Here is a 12,589-nt window from a genome sequence, read left to right as displayed (position 1 = left end):
TACTTTAATAAATTAAATCATCAACTCTTTTCTAACAATAGAAACTGAGGTGACAAGCACTGCTCAAAGAAAAAACAGACTAGCTGGTGCATACGTAGTATTGTGACAGTTTAGGAATGAATATATTAGATGATGAGGAAAAGACACCAAGCTGCCTCCTTGCTAACATTTCAGCACTTAGAGTTATGAGTCATAATAGCTTTGTATTGGCAAAATCCCCTTGAAGTATTTTCCCGGAAATTATGATCCTGAAAGCAGATCTGAACCAGCTGTAGAAGAAAGCATAAACAAATGGATTGAGCATTGAATTTGACCAACCAAGCCACTTAAAAGTCTCAATCATAGGGACCGGTATAGTATAATTGCTCACAGGGTTAAAGGTTACACAAAGAAAAAAAGGAGTCCAACATGTGAGAAACACTCCTATCACTATAGCCAGAGTTTTGGTGGCCTTCCTCTCCATCTTATTAACAGCTGCTCTACACTTTGTTGTGTTCTGGATGCTGCGTGCCTGCCTCTGTGCTACCATCAATATCTTTAGGTAGACAGTGAAAATGATTATAGCTGGAATGTAAAACGCAAACACAGCTCCTATAATAGTTGAATTTGTGTTTTGGAAAATATTACACTTAGATGATAGCCGTTGGCTCAGTCCCCGAATAGTGATGCCAATTCCAAGTAGAGCAGAAACAGTCCAGCTCACCAAAATCATGATGGCAGTGTTGCGGACGTTCATCTTCGCTCTATATGTCAGAGGCTGACACACTACATAATATCTGTCAACTGAGATGAAGCACAAGTTCAGAATAGAGGACGTGCACAATAACATGTCAAAGCTTCCCCGCACCTTGCATAATAAATCTTTAAGATACCAACATGAGCTTACAGACAGCACTGTGCTGAAAGGCAAAACTAAAAGCCCAACCAGCAGGTCAGCCACAGCTAGAGAGAGGATAAGATAGTTAGTAGGACTGTGGAGCTGCTTGAAGTAAATGATGGAGGTGATTACGAGAAGGTTTCCACATGTTATGAGAACTGACAAAGAGCCTACAAAAACGTATAACAAATATGAAGTGGTAACGGTTTGCCCAGGCACGGTTGCTGATTCATTACAGAGTAGTTTGACTTCAGTGTCCTCACCGGTCCTGTTGACAGAGAATGATTCCATAAATAAATCATCAGTAAATCTAAGTTTGAAGGATTTCTAAAACCGGTGTGTCCAGTTTTCTGTAGAGAGAGATTTTCAGTTAATGTTCCACATATATTTCCCACCTCACCCAGTATAGCACAAATTAGGCAATGCAGTGACAGATGTCTTTGGTCTCTGAACACCACCTCTAGATTGTCTGTGCTCGTTAATATATAGATTATCTGTTCTCATTAATATATGAAGTTCAAAGGAGTGGCTATGGGCGTTTCTGGTCATTCTGGTACTTCAGACAGGAAGTCTAACATATCTTATGTCCAGTATTTAACTTTGGTTTATTGTTCAACCAACCATCTGCACTTTAGGTGTAGTTGAGCTGAGTGCACTTTATAATGAGTGCATGAGTTCAAAGCTCCCCTGCATGTAATATTCTGGTGGTCTTTTAACTAAACTAGTCAATTTGTACTCAGTCTACTCAGTCACCTTCATTCTAATGCCACTTTCCAGACCTGCTGTCCTCATTCAAGCCACAAGATGTCCTCTTTCCGGTCCCAGTCACCTGTCTGTTAGCTCTCGTAAACAAATACCAGATTTCTACTGTTCTTACCAATCCCCCAATGTTGTCATGTGCCTTTGCCATACATCTCTTGATCATGTGGAGGTTGTTCCAGAAGCCTGTCTGTGCCACCTTCACTGACACAGGGGTGGCTGTGGCTCAGAAGAAGGGTTAGCGGTTTTGTCCCCGACACTTGCCACATGCCATATGTAAAGTTGCTCCAATGTGTGAATGTGCATGTGCTAATGTGAACTCGTTCAGTGAAAGCGTTTTGAGTACCACTTGGTAGAAAACAACCTACTTGCCTATTGGTACTGAAAGAGAGATATAAATACAAGTTTACCCAGGGTCGTGGTCGTTCAAGCTGGGCCAGCCATCTCAGCAGAGACCAACTAAAGCTCTTTCACTGTAACTAATGGTGTGTTGTTGACATCCCTTCCTGACTTAACCGAAGTCAAATTGATAGCTTCAGTAGTCCTGATGGTTTTAGACGGACAGAACTGTGATCTTGTGAACATTCAAAGTTTTATAACTAACTTTATGCCTGATCCATGCGAAAGCTCAAGGTGTACGGAGGTCTACAGAGAATTGCTTTAACATGGACTTTAGAGAATGAATATTTTGTCTTTCAAGGTTGGGTACATCCAGCTGAGCCAAGATAGCTTCTCTACCTGTGACCTCTGGATGGGACACATGCATGTATGTAGGGAACCAAAGAGTGTAAACCTACATTTAATGTACTGAGCCTGTGGTATGTACCACTCTCATTTTGGCCTAACCCTTTCTTCCCTTTGAGCCAGAAGTAAGTCAAAGTGCCATTGATCAAGTCTAGTTTGTCCAGTTTATGTGCGGTGGTTCTTCAGAACTGTGACTTTTGATGTCAATGTGTCAACAGATGGTGAACACAAACATCAATACCATTTTTTTATAATAAGATAAGACTGACAAGAACATTCAAACCAGTTTCAGCCTGGCTTCAGTTCTTTACTTTCCTCAGAGAAATGCATGCTTGAATGTATGATTTCAAAGTGATCAACGCTGGTGTTACAGCCATTTCATTCTTTCTGTCTTTGTTTCTGTCTTGTTTTTTTTAACAGTCACCCTAATCATTTTCCTTTGCCCACTGCTGTTATAGTTGTGAAATGTAGGCAATGAAGTTGGTCTGGCTTCCAATCTACTTTATTTCCTCCATTTTTGCAATGTTGCATTGATTTATAAAGGGATGCACATTTCAAAAGTCATAATTTTCTTGAAGTTCATTTTAATATATGTTTCAGTTCATATCCTGGACATGCAAACCGCAACTTTAATAAAATCAGTTGAATTCTTGTGGGCGGCACAGTGGAGAGGTCTTTAGCACTGATGCCTCACAGCGAGAAGGTCCTCCCACCCTCCAAAGACATGCTCATTAGGTTAATTGGTGATTCTAAATTGGCCGTAGGTGTGAGTGTGAATGTGAATGGTTGTCTGTCTCTCTGTGTTACCCCTGTGATATACTGGCGACCTGTCCAGGGTGTACCACGCCCCTCGCCAGCTGGGTTAGGCTCCAGTAGACCCCGCGACCCTTAACAGGAATGAACGGTTACAGAAGAATGACTGAATTCTTGTATAACATTCTCTTCATCAGTGGGCCACATAGATCAAATTACTTGTTATATGTCATGTATCCAGGATTAGTTCCTGGCTCACTAGTGCTGAGTCACATCACAGCATGATGAAAACATATTAAACATATGTTATTTCACATTAGATATAAGAGAGCTGATCCTTTTTGTGGTTCCAAATCCTCTTTCTTAGTCCACTGCTGTTGCCATTGTGAACTGTCATTTTTTTAATTGCTGTTCATTTGTTTAAAAAAAAATAATAATAATGGAATCCGTTTGGGGGGCTAACACAGACAAATGTAAATGGCCTTGCTTTTATATAGCGCTTTTCTACGTATTGGTACTCAAAGAGCTTTACAGTCACAGACACATCTACCCTTGCTTTTTTTTTTTTATATAGCGCTTTTCTACCTATTGGTACTCAAAGCGCTTTTACAGTCACAGACACATCCACTCATTCGTTCTCACAAGCACACACATTCACACACCAGTGCCATGCACTGGGAGCAACTGGGGGTTCAGTGTCTTCCTCAAGGACACTTCGGCATGTTGCACATTCTGGGGATCGAACCGCTAACCTACCTACTGAGCCACAGCCGCCCCACAGCAACCATTCACACACTCACCTACGGCCAATTTAGAATCACAAATTAACCTAACCTTATGGGCCAACTACCACAAGGTGACAGGAGTAATAACCAACTGTCTCTCTCTTTCTATACATTCAATTCAAAATTCCTGTTATACATACACAGCATACTTCCGTCTTTCCAGTTAAAATTAAATTAAATCACATTTGAGTTAAGTGACTCATTTATAACAATTTTGCATTAGTAAAGTTGCCAGTGAATACTTTTCCAGAGATGATTAATCTGACAGCTGACCTGAACCACCTGTAAAAGAATCCATAGACAAATGGATTAAGCATTGAATTTGACCACCCAAGCCAAACCAGAGTTTCAGTCAGAGGTGAAGGGATTGAATAATCAGTCACAGGATTAAAGGTTAACGAGAGGAAGAAAGGAGTCCAGCAGAAAAGGAAAACTCCCATAACAATAGCCAGAGTTTTGGTGGCCTTCCTGTCCGTCTTACTGACAGTCAGTGCAGACTTTCTACTCTGGATGGTTGTGTTCTGGATGCTGCGTATTTGTTTCTGCGCCACAAAGAAAATCTTTAGATAGATGCTGAGCATTATGGTGACTGGAAGGTAAAATGAAACAACAGGGCCTAATATGTTTGAGTAAGGAATATTAAATATGAAACACCTTCCCCCACAGACAGCATTTTTAAGTCCTCCAAATACAATGACAAATCCTGACAGAGCAGAAACACTCCAGCTCGCCAGGATCATGATCACAACGACACAATGAGTGATTTTAGTTTGATATGTCAGAGGATGACACACTGCATGATATCTGTCAATAGAAATACAACATAGGTTGAGAATAGATGTTGTCATAAGTGAAATATCTAAACTTCGGCGCATTTTACAGACCAAATCCCCAAAATACACACATGACTTCACAGACAGTGCCATGTTAAACATCAGAACTAAGGCTCCAACCAGCAGGTCAGCCACAGCCAGAGAGAGGATGAGAGAGTTAGTGGGACTGTGCAGCTGTTTGAAGTAAGCAATAGAGATGATTACTAGCAGGTTGCCACTTATTGTTATAACAGATACAGTAATGCCAATAAACATATACAAAAAGGCACGTGTTGTTGAAGGGGTTATTTCCATTATGCAAGAGACATTCCCTGACTGATCACAGAAATTCACCTTGCCACCGTCAGTCTTGTTGAGGATCATTCCAAGTTCCATGCTTCCTGAATCCACTACTTTCATACATCATCTTCAATGAAACACATTAACAAATGAAGCTGGTACAATGGACATGCATGACAAATGACACCCATACCTGATCATTATCCCAGACTAGTGTTTCCCAGAACTCCTCACATAACTTAATATATCCAGCACCTTGTCATGATTGGCTAATTCCTTAATCCCCTCCCCTGAACCATGACATCCAATCATGGCTTGTTGCAGAAATCCCGAATAGACACTGCCATTGGAGTAATATTTTAAAGTACAATTTTGAGATACTTGTACTCGAGTATTTACTTTCCATACTACTTTAAAATTCCTCTTCATGACCTTTCAGAAAGAAATGTGACATTGCTCTACTACATTTTTTTGGACAATTTTAGCATGAGTTATTTACAAGATTTTAACTTTAAGATTACAGGACAAAAACCATAGTAAATACAATTAAGTACATTTTCAGTGTAAAATAAAAGCAGTTTAAGAACCCCTTTGATTTGATTACAGCACCCTGTGTAGTTTGGATAAGAGTATCAGCTTGGAACATCTTGACTTAGTCGTATTTTCCCCCTTTTTTTTTCAAAAAACGTTCCAGGTCTGTCAAATAGTCTTTTATTTGGTTTGCAGAATTTATTGGTCTACAGGTTTAGTTCAGTACTGTGACATTTGATGTTATTGTGTCAAGAGATGCAACCAGTTTCAGCCTGGCTTCAGTTCTTTACATCCCTACGACTACCGCCTGCTTGAATGTAAGATTACAATCTGATCTACGCTGGTGAATGTCCCAATAGCTCACATGGTTTAGCGGGTGCTACGCAAATTCAGGCGTCCTTGACCTGTGAGCTTTTCCTATATTATGTCCACTGATGTCTCTGTATGGAGCTATTCACAAAAAAAAAGAATGAAAGAAAAAGAATAACAAGATCAGCACTCCCGAAACCTGATGATCCCAAAGGATACATTGCTATGTTGCTATCCCGAATAAACTGTGGGACTTTACGCGTTAATTACGATTAATTACAAAAAAAAAGTCATGGAAGCCTTGATAAAAGTGGGTTTTTGTGCAAATTGTGCAAAAAAAAAAAGAAAAAAAAAGTTTGCATATTTCCAAAGCACTTCAACCCAACGGTGCCATCTAAATGCAAAGCATGTTGCAGTGAGCACAGAAACCACCGGAGCTGTTAGCGCTACTAATTCCGGTCCGAGTACATACAAGACGTGTCAGCAGCCCAAACTTTTGTTTTACCATTTAAGGTCAATACTGTTTTGAAAAAGTACTTAACGTACTTAAAATGGCACTTTAACTTTAGGTCTGTTCAGTCTTGGCCAAGGATATTTTCTTTCTTTTTCTACTGTTTTAAATTGAAATGCAATTAAATGCATTTTTCCAGACACTGAAAGAGCTTGAGCTTACAAAATTCATGTCTGTGTCTATTATTTGATTCAGTCGTCCCCTAAAATCCATTTAAATTAAAAAAATGTTGCTTTGTGGTTCAAATATTGTTATGCGATTAAAATGTGATTAATCAAGATTAATTAATTACAAAGCCTACAATTAATGACATAAATATTTTTAATCCACCAAGGTGAGTACCAAACCATGGTCTGTGCGAAATGGTGGCTATAACTGACACTGTAGTGGAGTCTAATGGTTGTATTAAAATAAACTTTTGAAAGGTGTCAAAGAGTGGAAACACATAGATAGACGCCCATGTGGGGACTGATGGAGCAACTTGGAGGGGAGTGATTGGGAGGAACGGCCTGCCTGAACTTAACTCAAGCTTTGTTTTGTTTTTGGACTTCTGTGCTGGTCACGGATTGTCCATAACAAACACCATGTTTTTGAGGATACGGTGCTTCATAAGTGTACTTAGTTTCACACCACCTTAGGCCAAAGGTCAATGATAGACTTTGTGGTCATGTCATCAGATCTTCAGCCGAATATCTTGGGCACTCAGGTGAAGACAAGTGCAGAGCTGTCAGCTGATCACCACAGGGTGGTGAGTTGGATCAGATGGCAGGGAAGGCTGCCGGTCAGACCTGGTAAACCCAAATGTGTAGCAAGGGTGAACTGAAAATGACTGGCAGAGGAACATGTTTGTGCGACCTTCAACTCCAGAAGATCTTCTCATACATCCTGGGGGAGGTTGGGGACATGGAATCTAAGTGGGCCATGTTCAAATCCTCCATTGCAGAAGTGGCTGGTGGAAGCTGTGGCCAAAAGGTTGTCTGTGCCTGCTGTGGTGGCAACTTTCAAACTCGCTAGTGGACACCAGGGCGGAGGGAAGTGGTCAGGCTGAAGGAGGAGACCTTTCGGGCCTGGTTGGCCCAGGGGACTCTGAAAGCAGGCAGGTATTGGGAGGCCAGGCGGGCTGCAGCTTCTGCAATCTCAGAAGCAAAATCTTAGGTGTGGGAGGAGTTCGGAGAGGCTATGGAAAACAACTTTCAGCTGAACTCTGAACCCCTGAACTTGACTTCTACAAGTCCAGCTGCCCTTGTTTTTGGATACTTAGTGTTTACAAAAATACTGTTGGTGTAATATGTCTTTAGATTTACATACACACACATTTATATATATTTCCTATCCGGGTCATGGTATATATATAAGTATTTAGAACAAATCCACTGCAATTGCAAATCAAATGATTTGAAGTTAAATTTGAATAATGAGTCTGGCCTTCACAGTTTGTTTATAGCATCATACATCCTAACCTGTCCCCTATTAAAGGTCCTTCTAAATACCCATAACAAGCACATTCAATTACCATTTGGCTACTATTGAGGGACAAGTCAAGCATTGTAGCAACCATTTGTTTACTCCCTCATCTTCTTACATACAGTACAAACTAGGGATGGCTCGATCCAACTTTTTCATGTCCGATACCGATACTGCAATTTGGAGTATCTGCCGATACCGATATAAATCCGATACCTTCTTTTCTCCTCTGTTAAGTTGTTTATGATACATATAGTTTGTATAGATGTACTTTGCTTAATATGGACATCTAAAAACACCATGGTCAAACTGCAACAAATATTCTGCTCCCCTAAGGGAAGAAATAAAACAGCCCACGATGTGCCTCAAGCCATAAGCTCTTTATTTAAATTTCAAATCAGTGCAAACTGCAAACTTGAATGTTTCTTCTTTCACATGTAACCTCTGGGGTTGAACTGTATGTAAAACACCCATATCAAACTAGATATAGAATGGACTTAGGGTGTATTCACACCTGTCTTGTTTAGTTCGATTAAAACGAACTCAAGTTCGTTTCCTTGCTTGGTTCGGACCTTTTTGACTGGTGTGAATACAATCACTCGAACTCTGGTGCGGACCAAACAAGCGGGCCGAGACCCAGCTGAGGAGGTGGTCTCGGAGCGGTTCCTACCGAACCCTGGTGCGGTTCCTTTATGGTGTGAAAGCAGCCCGACCTCGATCCGACCCAAGTTGCAAAAATCTACCTTTTTGGATTTGACGAGCTCCCGTAGTTTTCGCGCATCTATCAAGAAGCGTCTGTGTGTCTGTCTGTCTGTGGTACGCATATGTCGCGAACCGTTGGCCCGATTGATTTGAAACTGGGCAGGTGTCTCGCTACGGGCACGAAGATGTGCACTGCTAAGTTTGACGTTTTTTGGATAAGAAATGTAAAATATATCGGTAAAATAGGTTTTCTCCGCTCTAATATTTCCAGTTGCCTGATGACAGTTCTAAATTATTGCGCTGGCTCAAACGCTAGATGGTAACCATGGCAACGGAGACTCAACGTTATTTTACAGTTTACAGACAAAACATGAGTGATTTGATCATCTCTCTATAAATCAAGAATTTCTTTTAACTTATTTGGTGAGTTTGTGTCTGTCTGTCTGTCTGTGGCACGCTGATTTGAAACTGGGCAGGTGTCTTTGTGGGGAGGAGACATGGGTCACGACAATGGTCACAACTGAAAAATCTTCTTCAGCTCCCACTATAGGAATACATACTTCCGACGGGCACTGCACTAGTTATGGGAAATGTAGGATAGCCCAGTGACACACACAACAGAGAGAGACACGTGAAGCAAACAAACGCAGGTAGGTTAGGTAGAGATGAGCCGTGGCTTAACCGAGCTCTGAGGAGACACGCTGCCTCCTAGATATCTGGGCAGATGTCCAGATATCTCAAATGCTGGAGAAAACCCATAAAAATGCAGAAGTATATAAGATTTTTAGTAAACAAATGAGAGAGAGGGGATTCCAGCGCTCAGTTTATAAACCATATTGCTAGCATAATAACAAGTAGACCTACAGTACGCAAAGTCTCCATTGTAGCCTATTTACGTGGGACATTTGGCTTCCTTCTTTACCCCGCCTATACGTTTACCAGCCAATGGCTGAACGACCTTAGCACATGTGTTTTTGTTTATAAATTCTGGTCCGGTTGCAATTAATCACAGTGTGAAAGCGAACCGCACTAAAAAAAAAAAAAGAAAAAAAAAATTGGTCCGGACCAAAGCAAGTCAACTAACGGACCTTCCTGGTGTGAATACGCCCTTAGTTTTAATGTTCCATTGAAGACTATAGGACAAGGGTGCCCACACTTCCTTGGCTTGCGAGCTGCTTTTACAATGACCAAGTCAAAGTGATCTACCTGTGTATCCTAAGTCATATTAATTGTTGCTACAGTGTTAAAAGCTCTATCCATCTTTGTTTTTACTTTTATCAGGAAAAATTGGTGCACTACACCTTTAGAAAAATAGCGCTGTCTCTTTAAGAAAGACGGTAGTCTTCAGTTGTTGTTGAAGTTGTGCGTGGCTGTGGATGTGTGCCGCTGAACTGAGGGCATGTTGCAATTTGCAAATGTAAAGTAGAAATAAATAAAGATGAATGTTTGTCTTGCTGTTTGTTTTGGAGGTGCAACAGTTAATTGTCAAGCCAGACTAACATCTAAAACATTTTATTTTTTCCAATGGCACGCGATCTACCCGCACCGGTCGATCGCGATCGAAGTAATGGGCACCCTGCTATAGGACATATAGCTGCTTTAAGTGACTACTAACTTTAAATAACTGTCACAAACACTTGCGTCCAGTGCTGCTGCCTATGAGGGGCCGTCTGGGACATTATTCAGAATTAGCTTGCATATACACAAGTGAAACCAAAGTCATTCACACACTATAGTGAAACCTCGCACATACACATATGAAACCATTCACGCACTACAGTGAAACCTCGCACATACACATATGAAATGCTCTCACGCACTATAGCGAAACCTCACACATACACATACGAAATGCTCTTGCACATACACGTATGAAATGCTCTCACGCACTATAGTGAAACCTCGCACATACACATATGAAACCATTCACGCACTACAGTGAAACCTCACACATACACATATGAAATGCTCAGTTGACTAACCGGTCGACCACACGAGCAGCGACCCAGAAGTTCATATGGTTCAGTTGATATGGACCGAGTAATGTTTTAGGAACTATAGGATACCGGAAATAAAAATGATCAACCTACAGAGGGCTGAATTCAAAGACACCCTGAAAATCAAAGTGAAAACATGATGCGTCAGGCTAGTCCAAAATAGTATCCTCCCAGCTCCTGGACAGGAAAAGGAAAATGAATGACACAACGTTTTGCACAAACAGCTATGTTTTATTATAACAATATAAGTGAAACAGAAACTTATATTTTTCAATTGCACAAATCCTTCAATAGAACATTTGAAAATCACACTTAAGAGAATCCAGTTATTCAAGAGGTGGGTGGCTCATCCTGACCAGTGGCAGAGGATGCTCCAAAATATTTCAGGGAGGAACAATTAGCTCCTTGGTTACTGCCTCAAATTCTATGCTTGGCGCACTTTTAGTTATGACTGGTTAAACTATGTTTTGTCACGAAATACAGTTGTAGCAAATGGCAAATGTTCATCTCTGAAACTACCTACAGATATGAAAATTCCGTTGGCTAATTACAGGACCCAATGTGATGGAAATAAATAATAACTGAACTTGTAACAGTTTTGTTGCAAAGCACAATCTTAGGGTGAAATTAGATCTGGAGTTAAGACGAATTACTGTTGTATAAGCATTGCAAGCATCATAGCAAAAAGGCTAACAGACGTATACCACCAACTAAGGAACTCCAGGAACAGTCATGCTGAACGATGGTACATGCAGCATAATGTTCTCCACGGCTTCTTCAGACCCATTCACGGACGTCACATATACTCAAGGTGCACCTGCTCTCATCTGTGAAAAGCACATGGTGCCAGACTTTCTGTGACTGTGCTTGGGGACAAAGCAAACCTTCTGGTAATAGCACATATGGCAGGAGAAGAGGGCATCAGGTTGATATCTGAAATTACAAACTTGTTTTGTGATACTGTAATATTGGGAACTATAACTGACTGGTTCAATGCACACAGGCAGTCCATGAGATAAATAATAGTCCATTTGTGAAGCAAGTACTGTACAGAACAAGACAGAATGGAATCTGTGTTAATATTTACTGTAATTATTATGCACATGGACAGTCAGTGCAGATTTGTGTTAGTAAAATCACCTTGAAAAATCTTTCCAGTAATCATCATCCTGAAAGCTGATCTAAACCAGTGGTAGAAGAAAGCATAAATAAATGGATTTAACATTGAATTTGTAAGTGCAAACCAGTTAAAGGGTTCAATTAAATCAGTAACAATGTTACTCAAAAGATAAAAGGGGTAAGTGATAAAAAGAGGCAGCCAGCATATCAAAAATAATCCCATGACTATAGTCATTGTTTTGGTGGCCTTTCTCTCCTTACTGGCAACTGGTCCAGACTGGGAGGTTGCATTCTGGATGCTGTATGCTTGTTTCAGTGCAACCAGCAGAATTTTAGAGTAGACACAAAGCAATATTATTGTTGGGACACAAAATGTTATAAAATCTAAAATACAAAGAAGGATGAAACACTCTATGTTACATAAATCATAAGAAAAATCAATTACAAAGTGCAAAATTCCCCAAAAAATTGAAAGAGCCCAGCTCCCCAGGCCCATCATCATGGAAACATGATCAGTTAATTTAGCTGTGTATATCAGAGGATGACACACTGCATAGTACCTGTCAATAGAAATACAGCACAAGTTTAGAACGGAGGATTACCTGATTGTAAAGTCTAAGCCTTTTCTTATTTTGCATTTTGAAGTGTTCTGATAGTAACATGTTGTTACAGAAAATGCCATATTAAAAGGAAAGATTATAGCTCCTATTAGCAGGTCAGCCACTGCTAGGGAGAGGATGAGGTAGTTAGTAGGAGTGTGGAGCTGTTTAAAATAAATGATAGACATTATCACAAGAAGATTGCCACATACTGTCGCAGCAGTCCACAAGGAAAGAAAAATATATAACAACATACAGAAGTAATTTTCTGACTGACAGAAATTCCAGTTCATGTCATTATCTGTTGTATTGAGAAACTGCATGGTG

At 40.4% G+C, this 12,589-nt stretch overlaps 3 protein-coding genes across 3 annotated transcripts; all 3 read right to left on the bottom strand.

The window, feature by feature from the left end:
* On the bottom strand, positions 1-1,212 carry LOC311499116 (trace amine-associated receptor 1-like). Its single transcript, XM_084559981.1, has one exon. It carries the CDS (start codon positions 1,166-1,168, stop codon positions 191-193), a length of 978 nt encoding a protein of 325 aa, XP_084416107.1. The 5' UTR covers positions 1,169-1,212; the 3' UTR covers positions 1-190.
* A 2,319-nt stretch (positions 1,213-3,531) lies between these two features.
* Positions 3,532-7,640, bottom strand: LOC311499111 (trace amine-associated receptor 1-like). Its single transcript, XM_084559977.1, has one exon. It carries the CDS (start codon positions 5,148-5,150, stop codon positions 4,122-4,124), a length of 1,029 nt encoding a protein of 342 aa, XP_084416103.1. The 5' UTR covers positions 5,151-7,640; the 3' UTR covers positions 3,532-4,121.
* LOC311499864 (trace amine-associated receptor 7h-like) lies at positions 7,392-12,589 on the bottom strand (the record flags this gene model as incomplete). Its single annotated transcript, XM_084561001.1, has 4 exons — positions 12,266-12,589; positions 12,210-12,223; positions 11,925-12,047; positions 7,392-7,531 (listed from the first exon to the last, which is right to left on the bottom strand). The coding sequence occupies exons 1-4, from the start codon at positions 12,583-12,585 to the stop codon at positions 7,392-7,394; spliced, it is 597 nt and encodes a 198-aa protein (XP_084417127.1). The 5' UTR covers positions 12,586-12,589.

Source organism: Chelon labrosus (assembly GCF_963514085.1).
Source record: "Chelon labrosus genome assembly, chromosome: 14".
Lineage (NCBI taxonomy): Eukaryota > Metazoa > Chordata > Actinopteri > Mugiliformes > Mugilidae > Chelon > Chelon labrosus.
This window is presented reverse-complemented; position numbering and strand designations above follow the sequence as displayed.

Bases quoted from the DNA above. Each gene is read 5' to 3' on its own strand.
- LOC311499116 (XM_084559981.1), bottom strand. From the start codon at position 1,168: ATGGAATCATTCTCTGTCAACAGGACCGGTGAGGACACTGAAGTCAAA.
- LOC311499111 (XM_084559977.1), bottom strand. From the start codon at position 5,150: ATGAAAGTAGTGGATTCAGGAAGCATGGAACTTGGAATGATCCTCAAC.